At 40.9% G+C, this 25,702-nt stretch overlaps 1 protein-coding gene across 7 annotated transcripts in view; it reads left to right on the top strand.

Annotated features, from left to right (window-relative positions):
- LOC124233468 (unconventional myosin-Ib) overlaps positions 1–25,702 on the top strand; it is a 180,001-nt gene that overhangs the window by 62,828 nt on the left and 91,471 nt on the right. For all 7 annotated transcript variants that reach the window (XM_046650573.1, XM_046650577.1, XM_046650574.1 and 4 more), the window contains one exon: positions 22,561–22,655. In XM_046650573.1, the coding sequence (XP_046506529.1) occupies positions 22,561–22,655 (95 nt within the window). The remainder of the gene's footprint in view (positions 1–22,560; positions 22,656–25,702) is intronic.

Raw genomic sequence — 25,702 nt, 5'->3', positions numbered from 1 at the left:
CTCTTGTGTCCTTAAGGACATCGCTCTGTGATTATCTCCCTTCTCCACTGTGTTACCAACTTTTCCTTCTCTCTCATCCATTCTCAACAACATATATGCTTAATATTTCTCTTGATTCCACACCATTCATCTCCCTTTATTACAAAAACTCTGAAAAAGTTGCATGTACTTGTTGTCTTCAGTTTATCTCCTTTTCTTTATTAAAGTCACTCTAATTGGACTTTTATCTCTCTACTCCACACTCCACTAAATCTATTCTTTTCAAGATCATCTGTGATCTCCATGTTGTCAAATCCAATAGTCAGTTTTTTTTTTTTTGAGGAAGATTAGCCCTAAGCAAACATCTGCCACCAGTCCTTCTCTTTTTTTGCCGAGGAAGGCTGGCCCTGAGCTAACATCCGTGTCCATCTTCCTCTACTTTTTTATATGTGGGACGTCTGCCACAGCATGGCTCAATGAGCAATGCATAGGTCTGCACCTGGCATCCAAACCTGCAAACCCCAGGCTGCCGAAGTGCAATGTGTGAACTTAACCGCTGTGCCACTGGGCCGGCCCCCCAATAGTCAAATTTGAATCCTTCTCTTCCTTTAATTATTAGTAACATTTGACATTGTGACCCATTCCTTCCTGAAACCCTTTTTTTAATTTGACTTTCTGGCCTCCACACTTTCCTGTTTTCCCCAGCCTGCTGGCTGCTCCATCTTTGCTCTACACTGGATGCACCTCTTCCTCTCTCTGTTGGACATTGGTGCGTGTGAGGGCTCTGCCCTGGGGCTTTTTCTTTTCTCCTGTGTAGGCTGTACTTAGATGAGCCTTGTGTGCTTTAAATACCCTCTATGTGCTGATGCCCCCAGATTTAGCTCTCCAGCTGGACCTCTCCCCTGAGCTCTAGGCGATGCAGCTCTTTTCCACTCTTCATTATCTCCTTGGGTGTCCAAGAGGCATCTTGAACTTTATAGTAAGCTTCTAACTAGACTTCGGATTGCTCCACTCCCTCTCCTCTTTCTCATCTCACTCAGTGGCATCACCATCCGTTGGCTGCTCAAGACACAAATCTCTTCTTCTCTTTTTCTCCCACCCTACATTCAATCGACCTTTGGGTCTTGTGGGCTCTGCCTTCATATATCCCAGTCTTGCCACCTCCACTGCTGCTGTGCATGTCCAGCCATCCTCCTTTGCTTAGATTATCGTGGTAGCCTCTGACTGCTCTTCCTGTTTCAACTCTATCTACTATTGTCTCCTCCTCCCATACCTCACTGCCCAACCATCTATTCTCCAGTAATGTTATGGGTGCTGACTAAAGTGACCTTTCTTAAAGATGCCCATCGGATTGTTTTTCTTCCCTCCTCGAAGACCTATTGTGGCTCATGTGTGGCCTGCGGGTCTCTACTTGATGAGGGCGCTAGCCACCTGGCTGCATTTGTTGCTTCTCACCCCCTTGCTCCAGCCACACTGGCCTCCTCGCTACTCCTCTCACGTGCCAAACACTCTATATCACTCTTACCCTGTCCAGGAGTGACTTGTTCTCTCATTTCAGTTAGGAAACGCCTTAATTGTCAGTGATTACACTACCTACAAGAGCAGTCCGCACCCCATGGCTCACTGTATCCCCTTAGACTAATTTGCTTTTCTTCATTTATCATTATCTAACATTTCACTAGGTGTTCATTTATGTCTTTAGTGTTTGTCTCCTGTATTTGAACGTTACCTCCCTGTGAGAGCAAGATCTTTGTTTACTTCACATGTCCATGTGTCCATAGCAGTTAGAACAGTGCCCGGCACCGAGCAGCCACTCCATAAATATTTGTTGAGTGAATGAATGAATGAATTTGGGAGGCCTACTGTTTGTTAGAAACTATGTGTAAAAGATACACATAGTGTTTGTCTTCAAGACTCTTCAGGTTGGTTGGGAGGAGAGGGGCATCGCTACATAAACAGGTCGTTTTACTCTAATAGTGTGTTTGCGATGACAAGGAATAAGGTGGAAGCAACAAAAATTGGCGGGTTCAGAGATTCTGTAGATGGCACCTGTGTTGATCATTCTAGAAATAGGTGATCGCTGTAGTGTAATAATTAGCTGTATGGAAGATAAAGCAAAAAACCAGTTTTGGCTGTGGCGCAGCAAACCAGGATCATGGGAAGTGAAATGGTGTTTGAGGTGAGATGATAGCTACATGTACAACCTTTTTGTAAAAAATAAAATAGTCAAATACCAGTCTACTTGACTCATTGGGAGGATTGAAGGATTATGAAGGTTACTGTAAAGTAATAAAAGGAGAGTTTGGGATGAGGACATTACTTAAAATTACAAGCTTATGTGTCTAGAAAAATTGCCATCTTGCATTTTCAGTTACCAACTGGAAAAAATTTTCAGACTTGTTAAATACGCCTAAATGTGTATGTGTATAAATGCAGCGTTTTAATGAGTGAGTGGTAAATGACTGAATGTTGAAATGACTTATAAGTGTAAACAGATGTTAATTCATTATGTTTTATGTCAGAACCTCTAGTTGCTATTGGTGATGGATCATAATGTTATTCAGAAGGAGGAACATTTGATACACAGCATACTGAATTTCAGCCATTATTGGCTGCTCCAAAGGATGCACTCTCCTTTGGATATGACACCCTCCCCTTGGGATATTAGTGTTGGCTGTCTGGATGCATGGGTGGTCAGCTCGAGGTCTGAAAAGACTATCCTCAGTTGCGTTGGGAACATCCTAAGCCTTATAGATGGTTTAGCCTAATTTCACAAAAATTTAGCAATAGAGGAATAAGTTAGAAGATATACGTTTTCTACTAATGTTTTTCCTTCAGTCCACCTCAACAGCACCTGGGGGAGGGAGATTTGTCAAGTGTGTACCATGGACCTTTATCTTTGGGAAACACCTGCAGGCCTACTCTTAGGTTGGCTACGTGAGGCCATAGATTGCCGCCGGAGCAGTCCGTTTCCACTTTTATCTTCTGTATTTTCATGAGGCACAGGTTGCTAAGGGCTCTTGAATGTTTCTTTAGGAATTGGTAGCTTTGAAGCCGTTGCTTTGATTGCAATAGCCTCACACTCATACACCCTTCCTCACATTCTATCCTACAGTGATGCTGCTGCTTTTGTCTCTATTTGTAATGGTCTTGGCCAATAGGCTTATACAATTTGCTTATGTGAATAGCATTATGGATAAAAACAACAATTTTAAAATGGTGGAATTCCATTCAAAGTCAGAGAAATGTATTAAAGAAAAATGTTACTGAAGTAGAAAGGTATTGAGACATAAATTATAAAATGAACACATGTTGCTGTTTAAGATTACGTGATGTGGGTGAGTCATTGCTATCTGGTTACTCATTACCTGGGATGTGGGTATAAGGAAGGAGGAAGTGTGGAAATGTGTCTGGGTGTTTGTTGGGCATCGCTCCTAAAACAAATAGACAGTGGTGTATAATGCTTTGAATATTTGCTTCCTTTTCAAAATGTAACATAATTTTCATTATAACAGTATAATGTCTATGATTGTGAATGCCATACTTTGTCTTGCAGGCATAGATAAGGTAGCATAAATGAATCTTAAAACTTGAAAATTTTTGTCGTTTTCTGTATTTAGGGACTTGAACTTTTCTTTGATGTTTGCATATCTCTGGCATTGATCTTGAATAGAAATTATAGAATTAAAATCAGTCCTAAGTGAAAATTTTGGCTGTGTAAATAGAGAGGTTGAGTTTGAATAAACTTGTAGCTACTGATTGGTTAGTTCTGTGCCCTCCTTCACTTGGCCTCTTCTTGCCTGTTTCACTGTTTCTTTCATTTCTCCTTCTTGCTAGGTACACTGGCCTCATATACACTCACTCTGCTCTTCTCCACGTGTTCAAATCCTACTCATCTTTTTTTTTGGGGGGCGGGGGAAGAAAATTTGCCCTAAGTTAACATCCATTGCCAATCTTCCTCTTTTTCTTTGCTTAAGGAAGATTTTCCCTGAGCTAAGATTTGTGCCAATCTTTCTCTACTTTGTATATGGGATAGTGCCAAAGTATGGTCGAGTGGAATAGGTCTGTGCCCTGGATCTGAACCCACAAACCCAGGCAGCCACAGCAGAGCACATGGAACTTTAACTACTTGGCCATGGGGCTGGCCCCCAAATCCTCCTCATCTTATTTATTTATTTATTTTTTGAGGAAGATTAGCCCTGAGTTAACTGCTGCCAATCCTCCTCTTTTTGCTGAGGAAGACTGGCCCTGAGCTAACATCTGTGCCCATCTTCCTCTACTTTCTATGTGGGACGCCTACCACAGCATGGCTTGACAAGCGCTGCCATGTCCGCACCTGGCATCCGAACCAGCGAACCCCTCTTCATCTTTAAAGATGCATCCAGGGTACTGCATTTTGAAGCCTCTTCCCAAAAGGCTACTTGGTGGCCCTAACACGTATTTTCTATAGCATTCGTTTTGTCACAATTATATGGCACTTTGTTTAGTATCTTATATATTTCGTTAATTGCATTAGTTGCTTCCTATTTAAGTATTGGACTTATACAAGACTAAGTGTCTTCTGAGCAGGGACTGTGCATTATATTGGCTTTGTTGCTTCAAGATCAGTGGTCTTAAAACCCAACCGTTTGCTTATCCATAGTTGACTTCAAGTCACACCATCCTGATGTATTGTGTGCATTATAAAACATACACAAGAAGAGGAACTTTTAAAGAAATGGTGAATAAAGTCCTAAATAGAAGTTCTAATATTTTATGTCCATACTCTAGTGGATCGTCTTGGGCATGCCCTGGGAAGCCCACACCTCACTCTGGAGGCCTAGTACATGTTAGGACCTCAGGAAATATTTATTTTTAGCCTTCAGCTATTCTGTGCTGGTTGCTAACAAATTTTCCACCTGTCCTAAATGAAACTCAAGGTTATGGTCTAAGTATGTTTGAGATCTAGTTAGGGAATATAGGGGATGTATGGTATTAGTCAGAATAAGATAGGTTATGCTTGGGCAGCAAGCTGTCATGCCTCAAGATAGAATACAATAAAGGTTTGTTCTCACTGATGGCCAGTCTCATGGGGGTCAGATGGCTTTCCTCAGAGGCTTTTCTCCAAGAAGGTGACTCATATCCAAGCTGCTTCTGTCTTGTAATTGTAACAACTGGAACACGTGGCTTTTAAGGTTGCTGTGGAAAGAGAAGTGCGCAGTCACATGGGCCCAACCTAACTGCAGAGGAAGCTGGGAAATATAGTCTTCCCATGCACTCAGGAAGGGAAAAATGGAATGGGACTTAGTCGGTCTGTCGCACGGCCTTCTGTTTGCTAGGATCATCTGTTCATTTCAGTAGGTTTGTTACTGTTTGATAATTGAACTCATGGGCACCATGTAAAGTAACCTCCGCATGAATTTAAACGTGAGTTCAGTAGTATAATTTAGAAAGAAAATAAGTCCTCTTAAAGTACTTAGAAATGTTTTTTCCTTGTAATGACTGTAATCACAGTGCATTTCTGCATTTCCATTTTAATCTTATTTGATGCCCTTTAAACTACATAAGTGAAACTGTTGACTCATTTTTCACGATTCTGTTATTATTTCATTTCTTTCACGCTGCTGTTCAGTGCAGAGACACGTGCCTTATTGGTTTATTATGAACAAAGGCCTTTAGTAGTGTCATCTTTCGTTGCTGTTGCTTATAGAAGAAGTTAATATGTGAATGTTTGAAGATGTGTCTAAATGATTTGATAGTTTATGGCAATAAGTCTGTCTTTAGTCCAATTCCCATGTTATTGATTTTCTTGAAATAAATGTTTATTGAGAATTTTAGAAAAGTAGATGCTGCGCTCATCTGTATTAATTCACATATTCATCTATTGGGAATTGTGGCAAAAAGATTCCAATCAGCTCTGAAACTTAAGCCAGTGCAATGTTAATTTTTTTTGGATTCAACTGTTCTCAGATGGGTGGTGAATAAATAAAAATCAATTTCCCTTACAATAGGGAGTTTAAGGACAACTTTATTTAAATTCAATGTAAAAAGAAAGTTACAGTTCATACATGTCTATGCATTTATTTTAAAAAGCTAATTATCTTCTTATGTGTATATATCTTATTTTTCCCATAACACAGGGTCCTCTTTTAGGAATAGACTCAATTTTCTATTTTCTTTGAATGGGACAAGAGTACCAAATTGGGTGTCTTGCTCATTATCACTGTTTATATTTGTAGGTTGATGTACCCAAAGGCATGATTAAAAATCATTGCCAACCAACTCTTTGAAGGCATTAAATAAAGCATTAAAGTAGTATGATGGTTAAAATAGGATCCCGTTTAACCATTAAGCCAGATACATATTTGCATATTGAGGGTTTTATACTCTCATCTCTCTGCCTAGAATGCCCCAGCCCCCCAGCCTGTATGTGTATCTATCTGTCTATCTCTCTCTCTATCTCCACGTCCTCTTCCCTCACTTCCTTCAAGTCTTTGCTCAAATGTCACCTTCTTAGTGGGTCCTTCTATTGTTATCCTTTCCAACAATTGCAACCTGCTCCCCTTTTCTGCCCTGCACTCGCTGTTCCTCATGTCTGCTTTATTTCTCTCTTTTCACCTCCTTCCAGCGTATACTGTACTTTGCTTATTTTCTCTGTTGCCCGCCTTCCCCTCCATCCCACCCATAGAATGTCAGGTCTGTGTTAACTGCTGTATTCCCAGTGCCTAGAACAGTGGCTGGCACGTATGAGACAGTCTGTAATATCAGTTGAATAGATTAAATAAACCTTTAATCACATCTTCAAAATATCTGATTCTGGGAGTCATATCAAAACATGAAGCCAAATTGTAAAGACTTTGCTTGGGTATCTTAACTTGATATTTAATGATTTCTGTAAGAAAGAAAAAAAGAGAAAATTTCAAATGGTGTAATTTTTGGAATATAGGAAACAACTCCTTTAGATATTCATAACAGAGAATGGAAAATAATAAAGTTATTCAAATATGAGATGTGAACATCTATTGACAGTGTTACAGCTAAATATTCACAGATTAACTTGTGCTGTCAATACAGTTATTGGTGGGTGTTTAAGTTGTGAATGTCAACAAATAATTTGTGAATGAGAAATATTTAATTCTAAGGTTTCTTTCAAATCTAAAATTCTATGGGTATATGATTCTCCTATTTAAGAAATATGTGGTATATTTTAGGAGAAAATTTCTTAGAAATTTCCTTTTAATGTTAGTGAATGAAAAGTTTGCTTCAGTTGTCTAGAATAACTGGGTAATGGGGCTTATGTGGGGCTGTTTCATTCTTTAGAGTTTCTAAACTAGAGATTATAATCTAAATTAGAGTAATTAAGGTTAGTCAGCATATCTAGATTTGAAGCCTGGTTTTGTCCTTTTCCAACTTCATTGTCAACTGGGCGCTTCTGAGAGAAACTCCTCCATCAACTTGGAGATGTGACTAACAAGGCTTATTTACGTCAAAAAGAAATCAAATATTATCCACTTCTCTTTATAGAGATGACTCTCAAGAAATAAATCTTAACTCTTTTTGAGTTACTGGTGACCAAGATTTGGTGTATTTCTGTTGGAGACCTTAGTGAATGGAGCAATACGTCTTCATAAGCATAGGCCTCCTTTTCAATATCTGCACAAAAGCATGTAAGGAAAGAATCCTCTTGGAATTGGCAAGAAAGGAGAATATGGGATTTTTACAGAAGAGTTGGAGAGGTTTGAGATTGTTAAGTGATGGGTTAGGGGATAAAGCATAGAATAGGACTGCACAGATAATTTGGATACAGAATCCATGCCAACAGTCATGTGATCAGAGTTCCTATTTCAATAACAGGAGGTAGGGCAATAGCCCTTCGAAGTTTCTCTTGACTCAGTGTTGCTATAATTTTTAAATTGTAATCTTTTTACTCTGGTAAACCTATGTCTGTCTGCGTGCACAGTGAAGATTTTCTTAGATTTGTGATAGTTTTGAATGTTATAGTTTTAAGTGAATAAATGAAGATTTTCTGAGAAATTGCCTTTCTTAGCTATGCTTATAAGGGGGCTCAAACATTTTGGGGCAAATCTATCTTCCTACCTACGTACCTCTCCGTCCATCCATCTGTCCATCCATCTATCCATCTCTCTCTCCCTCCCCTTGAAAACAAAGAGGAGCTGTACATGTATGCACGGATTTTGGTCATACCAATTGCATTATTTGGTCTTTTATAGTCCAAAAATGTGTGAGGAATATGAATGGGAGCTAATTATCATGTCCCTGCATGTTGAAAATTGACTGGAGGCAGCATACTGTTTTACAGTCAATATTATAAAATGAACAGCTTTTTAAAGGTCAAAGCAAAGGAAAAAGAAAATAAGTCAGACCAAAGTGAAAGTTAGTACCATCATGTCCCATTTGGTTATTAAACTTGGATTTTTCATTTCCTCATAGTCAAAACAACAAGGGAAATAGGATCAGTTACAAAATTATTTTTGCGCATAAGATTAAAAGCACATGAGTTGCTCAAGAGAAGCAAAGTTTGCCTTACCAGTTAGGTTTAAAAGAGATTTCTCTTATGGGACTTATGACATGAAGATGTCATCTTGAGCAACACCTCCCAAAATTTCCCTGCAGAAAACAGAGGTAGCAAATTTTATATAGCTGCTTTTTATGCCACTTCACTAAGTGGAAGCAGAGGACGTAACACCAAGCACACTTAGGAAAAGCCAAGTCTTTAAGACGTATGAGTCCGTGGTTTTCATCCTGGGCTGCTCAGTAGAACCACAGCAGAATGTGATCAGAACCTGTGCAGTGTGTGTGTGTGCAGTGTGGGAGTGGGGGTGGGGAGTGAGGCAGCAGCTCCCAGGTGACTCCGCTGTGCATCCATGGTTGAGAACCACTGGTACAAAGCACCTAACTATTGGTAGTTTGACTTGGTTCAGGAACACAAGGAACAGGTAGGTTACAGTTTCTCCTTCAGGTGATACTCCGTGACAGTTTTGTATATTCCTCTGTTTGTTTTCTGTTTTCTCATAACTGGGCTTTGGATCACACGTGGTCTGCAGACAGTTGAGGTTGTATCTCTGGTAAGGGCCCAGAGCACACATACTGTTGTCAATCAAAATAGAGCCTTAATTTTAAAACTCACTGAATAATAGGCGAGGCTGTCATCATTTTATGAAAATTGAGCAAGCAAACCAAGACTTGTTTGAATAGATAGCACCCTCCTCTCTGTAGACATGTGGGCCATGATACATGACAGAGAGAAGATTCTCTAGACTGGAACTAGTTTATAATGGTGATTAGGCAATTGTGTAGGGTGCAAGGATGGCCCCAGTCTGTAGGAGTTATCTCAGTTAGTAGGTATTTGACATACACATATTTGGAGAGAGCAGGCATATATGTGCGTGTGCATGTGCATATGTGTGTGTTTTCCTTCTTTTTAACCTCAAGCAGTAAGGTTAGGAACTGTAGAATGTGTTTAGGAATTGAGATTCCCCATTTGAATGACTGTCTATACACATTGCAGAGAAGTCTTCCTCTAGTAAGTGTTCACAGTTCTGAAACCTCCTGAGAAGTGTGGCTTCATTCCACATCTTAGTGGATGTTGTTCTCTGTCACTGAGCCTGCTATTGGCATATAGAAAGCTGCAGGGAGGGTCAGTTGGCATCATTCTAGGATATGCCACTAAATTGATCAGATCAACAGCATGTCAGATTTCAATGGCAAGAAAGACACATGGGAGAGGAACAGAGAGGGTTGTTACTATGGCTTTTCTGGGTAGTCTCCTATCCAGCTTGTTTAAGTTATAAAGATTTAATGTGTGAAGTCTTTGAAGATTTATTGATTTATTAATTTAACAAAAATTTTGAGTGCCCCACCTCTGCAAATCCCAGTATTTTCTTTGTGCAGAAAATCTGCTCTGAAGAACATAAATTCCAGAACAGTGAAACTGCAGGCCCTCTTCCAGGCAGAGGTCCTTTGCTTGCAAGAGCAGAACGGCAGTGTGATGGGTGACTCTTAAGAGGCCACAGTGGAGGGAGAGCAGAGACAGCCTCATTTTCAACTTCACACGCTCTGATGCTGGGCACAGTTTCTGGCAGTTTGTATGGACTCAATAGATATTGGCTGCAGAGCTTGAGAAGAAAGGATAAACACGATAATTTGCTCTAGAGAAGTGACTGTGCATGTTTTGGAGAAGAGAGATCACACCTGCTGGGGCTTTAGGAAGGGTAGGAGCAGGATATTTTCATCAGCCGGCTCTGGAGATGACTCTAATTGTCTTAATTCAAGAACCAGCAAGGTCCTAGAGTGTAACTGGTGCAGATATCATCACGCTTGGCCTTTCTAAAGCAGAAGATTCTAGGTGATCAGTTACCTGTGTCTTCAAGTAGAATCTATATAGACTAGCATTAGGGAGAATTGCTGAACACTAAGAAATCACCTAAATGAAGAATTTCAGCTAGGGAGTATAAAATAGAGTCCCATTTCTCTAACTTTGTTTGAGTGTTTTAGATCCATAGATCTCTTTCTTTGTAAACATGTGAATGTGCACTTAACATAGGCATACTTGAATAACATTTCTTGATTTCTCCTTTTACTTGGTTATTTACAAATAGTTGGTAAACAAATAATAGACTTTGAAAATGCTGTACATTAATTTTGTGAGTTTCTTGCGTGAAGAGGAGAAAAGATTATGGTAAGATTCATTCCACAGATTTATTCTGAGCATCTGCTGTGTGTCAGGCCCTGCAATTCTCTGGTGAGTCATAATTCCTGCTCTCAAGGGAGAGAGAACAGTCTCGGGAAAGTTAAGATACCGCATGCTAAGGATATAACACATGTATAAATGGAGTTTCACAGGCGTACAGGCATGGTGCTCCTCGAACAGGGAGAGTCATTGAGGACTTCCAAGAGAAGAGGGTGTTTGGTGGGGACAGTGGGGCAGAGGGGGAGTGGGGCCTGGGGGTGGAGGGAGAGGCGGGGGACATGAGCCAGGAAGACTAGCCAGACTAGCGTCTGGGAAGGGCTGGCTTGCGTTGTAATCTGTAGCATACTCGTGAGAAATAAAGCTCTTGGAGACTGGATTCTGTGTGAGTGGCCTGCCTAATTTTGATCTCTCTGGGTAATAAGGAAGCAGTCTAGATTTACACGAAGTTTTGAAGCTCAAGATTTTTTGTTGAAGACATCAGCTTGTCTTGAGTTTATATTCTGTAGCAAGATTTTGTGTTGAAGATACAAGCTTGTCTTGAGTTTATATTCCATAGTAAAAACATATACTGGCACCGTGCATAGCTCCCAAGGACTCCATGTCTATGTCCAGAGTGCCTCAGGGTGCAGCCTGTTCCCATCCAGGGCCTCTTGCCCCTGCCCTGCTGGGCTGGGAGCATTGGTGCTGCCTTTGGGACTTGATTTGTAGTTTCTCAATGTTTGGTCTTTAAGGACAAAGTCTTTATCAGATGTAATAAATACTGACTGTCTGCTTGCAGATCTGAGAGTTTCTTTCTCTCCAATACTTAGATGATCTGTGTATGTGACTTTTCATCGCAGTTATTTTTTTTGTGGCCGCTTTGCAGACGTAGTGACTTGGATTAAAAAACTTGAAAGCGGATGTTTGAGTGCTCTGTATTTGGGTTCCTTTTGCAGCTGTGCTTTCCGTGTGATGGAATGGTACAGGGGCTGTTTCAGCCCCCTGTGTGAGTGTCAGGGCACTTTCTAGGTGTCAGCATTGTCTTCCTCTAGCAGGAGCAGCAGCTCAGAGCACTGCTGTTTCGTCCTCCCCTGCCCGAGGTCCTGGGCCAGGCTCTGCTAGCCTAGGCAAGAGCAGGGGAAGCTTGTCAAGGAGGGAGTGGCCTGTTGGAATTTTACAAGGAGGAGGGTTGCAGGGAAGCCAGCCTGCAGGCCAGTGGCAGATGGTATTTTTGGTTTACCCATTCTTATGTGGCCACTTTGAAGCCATTTTTTATAGGCAGACATTTTAGCATTCTCTTTTTTTTAATGTAAAAAATAGTAACCATATACTGTGCAGAATAGACCTCCTGGCGTCTGAGCCTTTCTAACCTTACCATGGAGCCGGTCCCTAGGGTGGGGACCAGGACTGGGGAGGAGGAGGGAGTGGGAGTGAGAACCTTCAGGAAGACACAGCTGGATAAGGAGTAGTCATCCTTTGTTGACCATACTTGGTCCTCTCAGAGAGGGCTGTCAATCACTCCAGCCTGGGGCCTGCTCTTTCTCTGAGGGGCTTCTATGCCAGTGCTCTGGTTTGCAAACCTCTGATTTACCTCCTTTAAAATTAAGACATGGATTTGACTGTGTGATAATGGAACTTCTTTGTTTTCTGTTTGGAAATCTAAAGAAAGGTTTCTGCGTTTTGTCCGTGTCCTGAATTTGCAAACCTTATTTGAATAGGTACATATTAAACCCTGGTGTGTGGTGGGGAGGGCAGCTTCTGGGCCACATTAGGATCACTTCAGTTCAGTCCAGACTGCCTGGGAAATCCGCAGACATGCTGCTAACCTTTCTCTCTGGCGCCTAAGCAAAATAGATGCATTATGCTTAAAATCAGAGTACCATGGTTTTGGAGATAGGAATGATATAACCTTGCTTTGAATTCTAAGAAATTTGGGGAAAAAACTTTGTTAGAGAAACTCATAAAAGCAAGAAATTAAATCTGGCTGCAGTGAGGACAGAAGTAGGAATGGAGACAGAGTCATGGTAATGAAAAAGTGACATTATATTTTGATATAATGCAAAAGTGTTGTATCACGATGGTTTGTGAAAGTGTCCTGCTTGGATATAGAAAACCCCTTTAGGAGTTACTGAAGCTCAGGCTGGAAATGAGGAACTCTACTAAGGCAGTGAGAATCTGGTGACGGAGAGGGGAGGAAGGGGCAGATTTGAAAGGTGTCAGGTGCCTGGATGAAAGAGAAGCAAAATTAAAAACTTTTCCTGGTACTAGCATCCCTCTGATGCTTTAGGGAAAGATTTGTTGTTTTGTTGCTGTTTTATTTTTAGTAAGCCACATAGACCGAAGGACTTGTCCTCAAACGATAAATTATTTTCTGGTTAGATGGTAATGTGATTTCTCTAGACTGAGCACCCCAGGGTGGGGATGATATCCTTTGTATTCTATCTGACACTCTCCCCAGCAGGTAGAATGTGTACTGAATTGATGAATACTGAATTCTCTTAAAATTATTTCCTAAATGGTTCTTCCCTTACAGTATCATGATATGAATATAGCTAATAACCAAGAAGTCTCATTATTATTACTGTTATTTTGCCAATTCACTTTCCCTTCTCCACAATAATATATGTAAACCCAGCTATTCCGTTGTATACACACAGTGGTCTTTGTATGTATATGTGTGCATACATCCATAATCAGGCATCTTATTAATATTTCTTGATTTCACTGAAGTTTGCATCCACTCTATGAAATGGAGGCAGCTCTCGCTCTCCAAAATGTGAATAGATTTGTGACCTTGGTTCTGTAAGGTAAACGTGCAAACTTAGCCCCAGCTGCCCTTTCACGTCTTTACTGATCACCTGCTCCATTTCAGACATTGTGCAGGGCGCTTTGTGAACATCCTCTGCACAGCCCTGTAAGGCTTGAAGCACAGACCGAAGTTTGAAGAACTTGATTACTTTTCGCTCCTGCCCACTGCTTCTCCTCTGTGCAGTTTTGTTTTAAATAAACCAAAGCAGTGTGTACTTGGGCTTCCCATTTGGATGCCATCTCCACCCGATGCCTTCTGTGATCCCTGCAGCCGGATTGCTCTGCACTTGTTCAGTACATGGTGCCACGCAAGGTCCCCAGCACAGCATCTTCTATTGTGGGCGAGCATCCCTGTGTCTCTCCTCCTGAGGGAAGCTGGGACCCCACTTCTTTGCATCCTGTGTTCATAGCAGGCACTCGGGGGCTATCAAAGTTAGATGGTGCAGAGTGGTTTCCATTTGAATGTGGTAAACATGAAGGGTTCACTTTGTTGACCAGTCTACTATTTGGGATGTGGATTTGAAGTACCTTAGATCAGAATATGTGTGTCAAAATTAGACAAAGACAAAGACACACAAGGTGGCACACTCGGAGGCACTTTTTTAGGCTTTAGTTCACTAGGGAACATCTATCTGAAAAATCGGTTAGCATTTTGAGAACTTGAAATCATTCTGTTTACCTTAAAGAGTAAAACATTTAAGTCATGAGGATAATTAGGAAGGTCTTTGGAGTAACTTCTCTTGGTATAGGTGTTTCCAGAACTTAGTTGCCTATAATAAAGTCATAAAAACTGACTATGAAATTAATTGAAATAATAAATTCTTAATAAATTGAAATAAATTAATTTTGCCCCCCAATTTGGAAACAATTGTGTTGGGAATTTGTTTAAATTATATTTACCTTGAGCAGGAAAGGCTGTTCTTGTGGACTGTAATTGTGTAATTATTTTTATGAGAGTCAGGTAGTAAAAATGATTGTTAAAAAAGAGATAAATACTTGTATAAAGTTTTTTTTATAAAGTATATAGCTAAAAATACTTTTAGGGCTTATTGAATTTGAATTAAGAGCCTGATTGTTTATTTGTTTTCTTCCCCCAAATCAGGTGTGTTTTGTTAATTTCTGGACAGGGGAAATAACCTAATTTCCTCCTCCTTCTCTGTATCCTCCCAGCCTCTGTCCTTGCATATGCCTTGGGATTCAGATTTTACAGCTTTCCATAACATGCCTGTCTCAGGAAGTCATTTTTTCCTTTTCTGAATGTCTTTAGGAGATTGCTGATATGTTAATTACCTTCTCCCACCCCCTTTTTTGGGGGACTTAAGTGTGTTTCCTGTTAGATTTTAAGCTTCTAGAAGGTCGTCGTCCTCACAACCCACACAGTGAGTACCAGACCTCTCATCTCATGGGTGCCCATGAACTACAATGCCTCTCATCTCGTGGGAGCCCGTGAACTCCCTGAGAGCCCCACCCTTGCGGATGTTCTCCTCTAGCCTCCACATACTCTTCCGTTTTAGTAGTTAGGGGATTGACTCAACATGGTAGAACCATTCCCACTTCATTAATTCGTGAGCTAAGGACCTGCAGCTGCAAAGACTGATGAAGTGGCATCAGCCTCTTTGCTTTGGACTCCTTGTCAAGCCCACAGCAGGATGCTACCCCTGCGGAGGGCTTTCCCCCTTTCGTGTCTCCTGCTGAGGGCACCATTCTCAGCAGGAAGTCCTCAGCCGCACAAGGGATTACTGCTAAATTCCAAAGAGCAGCTTCTAGGCCCTGAAGGCAGATGTTTCCTCCTCCTGCTTTCATATCTTAGGTCCAGTGCTTTTCCTTCCTGGCATAATTTAGTCTCTCTAAACCTCTTATCTGCTTCCTATTGTGTGTCTCTCCAATACCTGGTTTTTGCAGTCCACCTTTGAAAAAGAGTCACCCTTTGGCCCAGTCCACCTTCCTATCAGTCTCCAGTAGAAGGAAGGTGTTGACTCCGTCCAGTGGCTTTCAGCCAGCTGGCCCTGGGCTGGGTAGGCTTAAGGGGCTCCATTATGGTCTTGATAATGGTCAGGCCCATGGGGTTGGAAGAATTTGGGTGTGCCCCAAAGCTGCTTCATCACAAGAAGATTATAAAGAAAATTTCTAAAATTTTGAAAGAAGACTACCCCTTAAGTATTCTTTGCTGTTTGTTTTGGATTATATTCCGTAACTGTTGTGTGAACTTCTGAAATAAAGAGCTTTGCTTGTAAATTCTAGTACTGAAGTAGAAGAGTTTCTTGTCTAGTTACACAGGGATTTCTGTTGTTTCTTAAAGCGTTATAACACACGTGAACCATTTTATATATACAAAACATTCAAATGCTGTGATTTTTGTCCCCTTAGTGCTTACATATGACAGTCAAGATTAAAAAATATTTTTGAGTGATCCATTAAAAAATACTGAGTCATGGTGTACGTTGAGGTTGACGCAGGCAATCCATGAAATTTCACAAAAATACTGTGGAATCTGTTTTTTGAAAACCAGTGTAATTCTAAAGGAAGAAGAAACTTTTGGAGCCTGTTTGTTTTAAAACCTGACTTTTGAACTTTATCTGATGCTTTACCTTTGTCACTTCAGAACAGATGTCATCTTACAATGATTCATCCTTGATGTGATTATTCCTGTTTTGTAGCTAAAAGAAACAAACCTTTCCAATTAGGTAGCCAAAAGAAGGCAATGTGGCTACTTATGTTTAGGATGGAAGAATGTATATGAACTTAGAAAATTAAGTGTTGATACAATATTCTTAGAAAAATGATTGTACCTCATTTTTTAAGTCTCACCTGCGCTTTGCCCTATGTCCTGCCCATGGCGTAGCATCCTTCTTATAGTGAGAAGGACCAAGGAACCTCTTTGACTTTAAATGTTTAAAGAGAAAAGTACAATGCAGGGTTTTTTTTTTTTGACTTTTTTTTTCATGATCTTTTTCCATTTGTTTCCTTTCAGCCTATCTGTATCTCCATATTTAAAGTGACTCCTGTAGCAGCATATAATTGGGTTTTACTTTTATATCCACTCTAACATTCTCTGCCTTTTAATTTTGTCCTTTTAATTTAAATTTCATTTTTGAGTATTTTGTCCATCGACATTTAATATAATTATTGATGTAGTTGAATTTAGATCTACCATTTAATAGTTTTCTGTTTGTCCCCTCTGTGTTTGTTCCTCTGTTCCTGCCCTTTTATGGATTATTTGATTTATTTTTTTAGAATTTTAGTTTAATTTTTCGTTATTTTTTAGCTCTTTGTGTTATTATTTTAGTGGTTGTTACAGGTATTACAGTATACATCCTTAACTTTTCAGGAGCCATGTAGAGTTAGTATCGTACCGCTTCACGTAATACAGAAACTTTGCAACCATTTAGGTCCATTTACCATCCCTCTCCCCCCAATCCTGTTCTTTATGTTTTTTTCATGTTCTTTCCTTTTTTACTTCATAGTGTACATTTTGCCCATTGCTCTTTATTTTGAACAGAGGCTTACTTTTTTTTTGGTGAGGAGGATTGGCCCTCAGCTAACATCTGTTGCCAGTCTTCCTCTTTGTTTTTTCCTGTCCCCTAAACCCCAGTGCATAGTTGTATATCCTAGTTGCAAGTCATTCTGGTTCCTCCATGTGGGATGCCACCACAGCATGGCTTGATGAGCAGTGCGTTGGTCTGCGCCCAGGATCCGAACCGGCAAACCCCAGGTCACTGAAGCAGAGTGCGCAAACTTAACCACCTGGCCGTGGGGCCAGCCCCCCAAGAGAGGCTTACCTTTGTTCTCAGTCTTCTCTTGTCCTGTGGCTTGGTTTGTTAGGAATACTTACCAGTGTTGTGACTAGGAGGGATAACTGTTGTTGTAAATATATTAATGTGCCGTGCTTGCACTGGCATGGGGTGAGAACGCAGTGAGGCTTTCCAAGCTAGAAAGTTATAGTTATTTGTAACAGATAACTATAAAGACCTGTTTTCCCCGAAATTTTCCCCTAAGATGGGATAGCATGAATGGTGAAAGGGCATAATGCTGATTTAACAAGGTGATATTTTTCAAGTGGGTGAATGTTTTCTGAATTAACAATATGAGACTATTATAGATGTGCAGATATCTGCAATAGTAATTTACAAGGCAGGCCACGACTGTGCCTCTCCTTAGAGACAAACAAGCAAGCAAACAGAAAACCCTCGAGGTTTCTGTGCAAAACACACCACTCGTAATTCCTTCTCTCCTTTTCTTTCTCTTCCATGTCCTTGTGGACTGTCCTCAGCCCTAGACTGCGTTCAATATGAGGTTAGAAATTGAAGGAACACTTGGAGGCTAGGAATTTTTTAAAAACATTTATTTTTTTTGTTACTTAGTTTTAGAAACAGCCCATATTTAGGGCTGAACCTGAACTAGAAAGGAAATAAATCGTTGAGATTTGTAGATCTCAATTGTAGAGGAGAATTTTAAGACTCAGCTATTTTAAGAGGGTTAAATTCAGAAGCAGAATTTCCCTAGTGTGATTTGAAAGTATTCTAGGATTCAGGATCGACTGAAAGGGGGTAATCCATTTTGAGAGCTTTTGAAGAAAAAGCCATGAAATAAAAAGGTAGAAATGGTTATCTAAGTTCAGGAAAGTTTCCTGAGACAGATTTTGTCCTGTTAAACACGTTGGATAATGGAGATGACAAACTAAACGTCCTCAGAATGGCTCAGACTGCTTTAGAGATTGATTTCTCAAGCAACTCAGTAGGGGAGAGCCAGAGAGACTGGAAAATAGGGGTTTGCTTGGAAGAACATAAGCTGTAGGTGGTGGTGGTGATGATGTATTTGGTGTCACAGCATCTCTTGTGCTTTGCATTGTAGGTGAAATAAACTTAGAACGGAAGTGGCAGTTTGGAGGGCGTGGAGTGTTGGGAAGAGAAGCCCTGCCATTGCCCTCGATGGCCGTGAGAGCAGAACCACTGTGGAGATGAACACTCTGAGCAGAAAAAAGATGGAGGAGGAGCATAAATACCAGCTAGATAATTTTGAACATGCAACCCAACATTCCACCCTGACAGAAAATAGTAGATGAGCCCCAAACCAAACTTTTAAAACCTCAAAGCAATAGATACAGCAGTTTGGAAACATGCAATGAACAACATACGTGGTGTTGGGGAAGTTTGGCTCACAATGAACAGTCCTTTAGCTGATCTGGAAATGAAGGGGAGACTTGCATTCAGACGTCAGACCATCTCTATTCTTAGAGCCCAACTAGAGGGCACAAGAAGTGGATAAAACCCTGCTCTTGATGTGGTGGGATAAAAACTGTGCTTGCCCCTTACGTTATCGTCATTATATTATAATAAACCATTCATTTTTGTGTGTGGTGAATAACAATGCTGACATGCTCACAAAATAACACGAAGCAGATGGATCACAACTGTTTTTGAGTCAAAACTTCTCTAAAGATTTATTTAGGTTTCTTAATTATGGGTGGTTTGTAAGACTGCCGTGTGGTTTCAGTTTAAACTTGTAAATCTTGGGTTTGGTGATGAGTACGTGCTCATGTTGCCAGAGAGGAAGAGAAAACAAGATTGGGAGGAGGACCCTGTGTCCTTCAGAGCCTGCCCTTTTGCCATTTTTTAAAAAAGTGAAGTGAAGATCTGTGTTTATACGAAATAAGTATGATGACATTTATACTGTGTTTGAGATGGGTATGCCAGGAGTTCAAGCCAGTTTTCCCAGTGCTTAAGCACTTAACTGGTAAATTTTCATGGTAATTTGAAATCAGTGCTTCTCTGGAGTCCTGAAAGAATAACTATCCCTTTTAGCCTTTATTTTATATTAAAATATATTCTTCATTAGATGAATGAAGCCCAGTTTTGGGGGACAGCAGTTAAGTATTTCTGTCCGGACAGACAAGAAAAAAATAGTTTGTTTTTTTTTAAGGTATTTTGACTTGAAATAAACCCGTGGCAGGGTCATTTGGTGATCTTCCAATGCCTCTTGTGTGTGTATGTTTGTGTATGTGTGTACACATATACATGCACACACACAACCATATATGGTTATTCATGTTAGGAGTAATTTTGCATCATTTGAGATCTAGTAATAGTGTAATATATATAAATTACAGTCCCAGGAGCATGAGAAACGGCCTGTGTTAACCAACCCACGAAGAGGTCGGTAAAAATGTATGGTTGGAAAAGTTCGCTTGTGTTTTCTGTAACGTGTCTTCCTGCGTTTCTTGCCAGTGATCATAATGATAATGGCATCTCTGAGCTATTGTCTGGAGGTGGAAGGAGTGGGAGGCGAGGAAGGCTAATAAGAAATCTGAGCGTTGCTTTCCTTCCCTGTGTGAAGGTCATAGAAGAAATGAATTTCCTGTTTACCGTTCTTCATGGAGCTCGCTCCAGCAGTGACTTGGTCAATACTTGGAGAGAATGCACTCATTCAGTCGTTCCTAATTTGGTATTGATGATGTCTTATGTTTATAGCTCTGGATGGCACAAAGGTTAATTAGGTAGAAAGGCTGTGCCCTAGAGGAGCTTATGCTCTGTAGGGGATAAGAAGATGTGTGCGTCACTAATCATAATGTGGAAAGATTTTGGACATTTATTCAGGGCTTTGTCACTTTTAAAGTGCTTTAATACACTTTTATTTAATCTTCTAAGCTAAAGTACATGGCTCCATTCTCCACTTTGTATGTGAAAAAACCGAAGTTTGGCCAGGGTGAGTGCCTGCTGGAACTCACGTGGGTTTTAAGTTGCGGATCTGGGGTCCAGGGCATCCTATGCGGGATGTCTTCTGCCTCCATGTTCTCTGTTCTCCCCCCGTCCCCGGCGTGCAGTGGTGCACACAGGGGCACTCTTGTTTCCACCTGGGGGTCAGAGAACACAAGAGAAGGATGAGGCCACCGAGTGACCCTGGGGGCGGGCAGGGCACTGGTTACATAGGGAATGGCTGAGGGGGCTTTCAGGGAGAGGAGGACTTGCTGGGTAGAAAGAGATCCACGGACACTGTTCACAGAAACAAGCTAAAGCGATGTGTTACTCAAAAAAGTCCCTTGCGCCAGATACTTCCATTATTTTTTCTTTTATTCATACATTCATTCAACAAATGCATTTAGAGTCTACTTGCTCTGTGCAAGGCATTGGATTCATCCATGTGACATTTATAAGATAAAGCTCATGGTGCCTCTCTTTGAGGGTCTCAGAGTAGTCTAGCCAGAAGATAAGATCACAAAAATTTAAAAGATTATGTGACGAGGGGAAGAACATGATAGACGGTATTTCTGGGTTCAAGTTACGACTGTCCAGAGAAAGAGATCATGGGCATCTCGTGTCACCTCTCAGTCTCAGTTGGACCATTTTTCTTGAAGGAGGCTGACATTTACTTCATAGAGCTGTTTAAAGATTAAATCTGATTATGACTGTGGGGACACCTCACTCAGCTCCTGGCACATGGAAGGTGCTCAGTAAATGTCCATGTTAACGGCTCCACACACTTTCTGAAGAAAAGCCAAGGTCCTTGATTGAAAGGCCCTCTGCGGTCTGGTCGCCAAAAGTAAACTCCTCCTGTATCCCAGCCCTTCCCCAGTCTCCTTGCCTCCAGACTGGTCTCTCTCATATGCACCCTTGTGGTCCTGTGACCTGTCCAAGATGCAGAGGCAATGATCCCAGTGGTCAGAGCAGGGGTCTTCTGGCTTCGCTGTGTCACACTGGCAGTGTTACCTCAGTAAGTTAGATCTTCACTTTTTTGCCGCAGTTTCGTCATCTGTAAATGGGATTAATAATATTTTATTCTTAGTAGTTTTGTTGTGATATTTAAAATGGGCTTGGGGACAGTGCCGGTACCTTGTCAAGGTTGCTATTTTTAGCTCTAATTACTATCTGATTACCATCTCATCGCGCCACTCCCCCGCTTACAGGCCTGCCGTGTGGCGCACCATCATCTCTGTCTTAATTTGGAGTCAGCCCATTTATCTTTGTAGCTCTGACTCATCTGTCCTTTCCTTACGCTTTGCCTTCCAGCAACATGGAACTACTCCTAACCCTATCACCCCACCTCTAGAATAGTTTGACCTTTGTTTTTGCCTAAAAGCCCTTTGTCTTGCTAATGAATTCTTTAGGACTGGTTTTTCCACCTCTTAAGATTCTCCGACTCCACTCCGTTCCCCACCCCCTTAGGTCCCTGTCTTGTTCTGTAGTGTTTTGTATATATCTTTATCATTCTACTTACTTTTTTTCTATTTATATCTCTCTCCCCTACTTTTGACTGAGAACTCATGAAAGAAGGGCTGAGTCTTAATTATTTTTACATTCCCAGCATGTTCTTGACACGTGGTTGACGCTCAATAAGTATTTGTTGACAACTGAATTAGAAGAGGGACGTAACCTATATTAAATACATTATCATATGTCAAAATTATTTTTCAATTAGCTAGAAGGGGCAAACTTCACGTTGGTAGTGGATTGTGAGGAGGGGGACGTCAACATGAGGACTGGCCTGGTCTTACTTGATATGGGCTCTTGGTTGTCATAGGGCACAGGGAGGGGCTGGAGGGCCTGGACTGGCCAGGAACCTCTGCAAACCCAGGAGCCACTTGCCTCTGGTGGACCTGACGTCACGTCGCGGGCATTTGTGAAGGCGGTGGTTCTGTATTTATCTTAGTAAGGGTGATATCGGCTCTTTGGTATTTGATAGCCTTTCTCTAATGTTTGAAAGGAGTTTTCCCCTCATTGTTTTGAAACTCCAGTATACCGTCCTGGCAATCTCAATATTACTCAGTAGTGGACATGTGATGTAATGTTTTCTCCTTGGTTCCCTGAATTGCCTAGATTTTAATAAAGGGAGACATAAATATAGCATGTGGGTTAAATAAAGCATCTCTTTCAAATACAATAAATCAGTGCCATTTTGGTTAATTGAGAATGCATGGGAAAAGGTAACATGGGCCACAGAGGATGGATGGGTTTATTTACTTATGTTCAGAATTTGAAGGAAATAAAATGTAATGTCTCAGCCTTCTATCTGAAGCATCTCAGTGGCCCTTTAAAGGGCCTGTGGTTACATGTGATAAACAGAACAGTAAGCTCCAGTCTAAGGACTTTTTTCCCCATTATCCCCTGCAGCTTTGCCCTGTCTGATGAAGCATACAGATCCCTACGAGATCAAGATAAAGACCAGTGTATTCTCATTACTGGGGAAAGCGGAGCAGGAAAAACAGGTAAGGCTACCACCGGACTTTCTCCCCTAGAAGGTAAATGAGAACAGAATGAGAGAATGACAGAAGGACACAGCAGACAGGGCAGGTGGGGCCTCATTAGCATGCAGCTGCACAGGGCCACCTCGAGGGCTCCTTTGCAGGAGGCTCCTGATTAGGATCATGGAATGTTATCTGGGAAGGACTTACCTCATCTCTCACATGAAGAAACAGGACCTATGAAAGGGATTCCAACCAATGTGGGAGTCTACTTCTGGATTCTAGACCTTTCTAGTCTAGTCCTTGAGTATTTCAAGTCTTTACCTTTCCTCCAAGACACCAAAGTCATTGAGGTCTTCCCTAAGGAATGCCAAATTATTTGAGCCTTTGGGAGGCCACAGTCACAGCTTATCTCTGCTGAAAAGTGAGGGAAGGCACAAGGAAGATGCTGAATTTCGCTCTAGAGAAGTCTTCCTCTGAAGCCTAAAGAATTGAGATTTTTGTATGTATTTTTGATGGGCTGGCAACCTCTGCTTTTTTTCTTCTGCTTTTAATAAAAGTAATTTGTATGGTTGATGGACTTGAGTGAGAAAGCGATTTTACGCATTCTGTCCAGCTACTTGGAAAAGACTCAGAAGAGCTGTGCTCTCTGGGTCCAAACTTGGACAGGTTAAAACTGCTGTCGTCAGTGGGTATCTTTGATGGAAATGATGAGTATGTGAATGAGGAGGATAGTAAGGGGGATGGTATTTTCATAAACATTTCATCTGTAAAATGTTCTGATAATTGATAATTTCTGCTAGTTTGCCAAAGTGAGATTTCAGTTGTTTCCATTTTGCTTGGCTATTTAGTTATCAGATCAAAAACTTTGATTCCCTGACGACCGAGAGAAGAAAAATCCCCATGGATGTTTCAGCCAACTGACGGAATCCATTTTGTTCATGAGCCCTTAGTAAGATTTTTGCCTTTAAAGTTCTCACTGTCTGCTTTTAAATGGCTTTTTCTTCTCCACCTATTCCTTCCTCCACTTGCTTTAGGAGTAACTGCTCCCTATCCCCCAATGTAGCTGAAGAAAGAATGGTTAGGTAAGTGTGTCCAGCTCCCTTCATAGGGCCCTTTGTAGACATAGTACACTGTTTCTTTGTAAGGTTGTGCAGGTTCTAGGCTCTAGATGGGCAGAAATGGGGGGAAGAAGACCAGCGTGGGAGAATCTAAAGTAACAGAAAGCCTAGTCTCATAGAGTTGGAAAGGATTTTAGTTAGAGATCATGTAGTGTAGGGTCTTCCCCGGGGACAGCCGAACTCCTTCTTTTTTGGTGATGAGCCGAACTCCTTTCTTTTTTGGTAACCTCTATAAGGTGGCCTACTGCATTCATTATACAGGCGTGGCTATCAAAAGTTCATCCTTACCTAGAGTTTAATTCTGCCTCTACCAATGGGTCTTGACTCTGCAGTCTGGAACCTTACCAAATTAGTCTACTTTCTGTTTTACAGGACAATCACTTCGTTATTTGAAGTGTCATCCATCATATCTTCCTACGGCTAAAAATCTCTTTTCTTCAAAAATCTCTTATATGATATACATTCATTTATTCATTCATCCGGGAAGTAATTCTGAGTACCTATTGAGTGAAAGACACTGTACTAGGTACTAGTGATACGCTGGTGAGCTAGACACCATCCCGGTCCTTTTCAAGTTTATAGTCTAGAAGAGGAGATAAACAGTAGCTCTACACTGTGTGTGAACATACGTCTAAATGTATGCATGTATACTTACAATTAGTACACAAAACTTTAAGTGTGGTAAAGGAAAACTACATTATAAGAGTACTTATAAGAGCATAATAACAGGAGGATCGAATCTCATTCCCAAATTCCTCACTATCATGGTCATATTATTCTGGAATCATCTCAGTTTGTCAATATGCTTCATAAGATTAAATCCAAGAGGTAAACAGAATACTTCAAGTTGGATCCTGGTTGTGGTGGAACTATTTATTACCCCTCTCAATGTGGATACTAGGCTTCTATTAACATAGCATGTGTATTGAATCGTATTGGTCTTTTTGTCAAGCAGGATATTGTAGGTTTTTTGTACAGTAACTTCTGTTAGGTCGGATCTTCTCAATCCAGTATTGTTCAACAAAGTTATTTTAAGCTTACATGTAGAATCTTTTATTTATTTGTATTAATTTTAGACCATTGTAGCTTCTTGAGAAACTGACAAATTCTGATTCTGTCCCCTCGCGTAGAAGCACTGCCATGCCTTTGGGGAATAATAATAGTGGCTACATTGAGCACTTACCATGTGCCAGCTGTATTACATGTATAAGTATTCTTCTTATCTCCGTTTTTATGATGGGGAAATGGAGCCACAGAAAGGCTAACGAACTTGCCCAAACTTACGCAGTGAGTAAGTGGCAGAGCTGGGATTGTGAACACAGATACTGTCTATAGCTCTAGAGTCCCCATGTGCCTTAGTCAGCTTAGGCTGCTGTAACAGGATGCCACAGGCTGGGTCACTTAAACAACAGACATTTATATCGCGTAGTTCAAGAGGCTGGGAAGTTCAAGATCAAGGCGCCTGCTGATTTGGTTTCTGGTGAGGGCCTTGCCTCTGTGTGAGCTGCTCAGGAATTATTTCCTGAATGAATGAATAAATCCTTATAAGCCCACCCCTGGAATATATCTCATACCAAGCTGTTTCTTCCTTTTCTTGGTGTCTACATGGAGACTCTAGGCCAAGCCACCAACCATTACTTCCTTTGAGGACTACTTGTTGCAAGGTCCAGTGGGTCTTTCTCTTTCCCTTTCTGCTGCCTGCAATCCCTTTTCACAGAATGATCTGTGAAAATGAAAACTGGGTCAAACGCTACATCTGTTTAAATATTTTTTTCAGGCTTTATTGAGATATAATTGACATATGACTGTATAAGTTTAAGGTGTACAACAGGATGATTTGATATGCATATATATTGTGAAACGATTACCACAATAAGGTTAGTTAATACATCCATCACTTCACATAGATAGTTAACCCCTTGCCCTTTTTTTTTGTGGTGGGAACTTTTA

This window comes from Equus quagga, unplaced genomic scaffold, assembly GCF_021613505.1.
Source record: "Equus quagga isolate Etosha38 unplaced genomic scaffold, UCLA_HA_Equagga_1.0 203_RagTag, whole genome shotgun sequence".
NCBI lineage: Eukaryota > Metazoa > Chordata > Mammalia > Perissodactyla > Equidae > Equus > Equus quagga.
The sequence above is the reverse complement of the archived record's forward strand: the minus strand, read 5'-3'. Positions and strand labels throughout refer to the sequence as shown.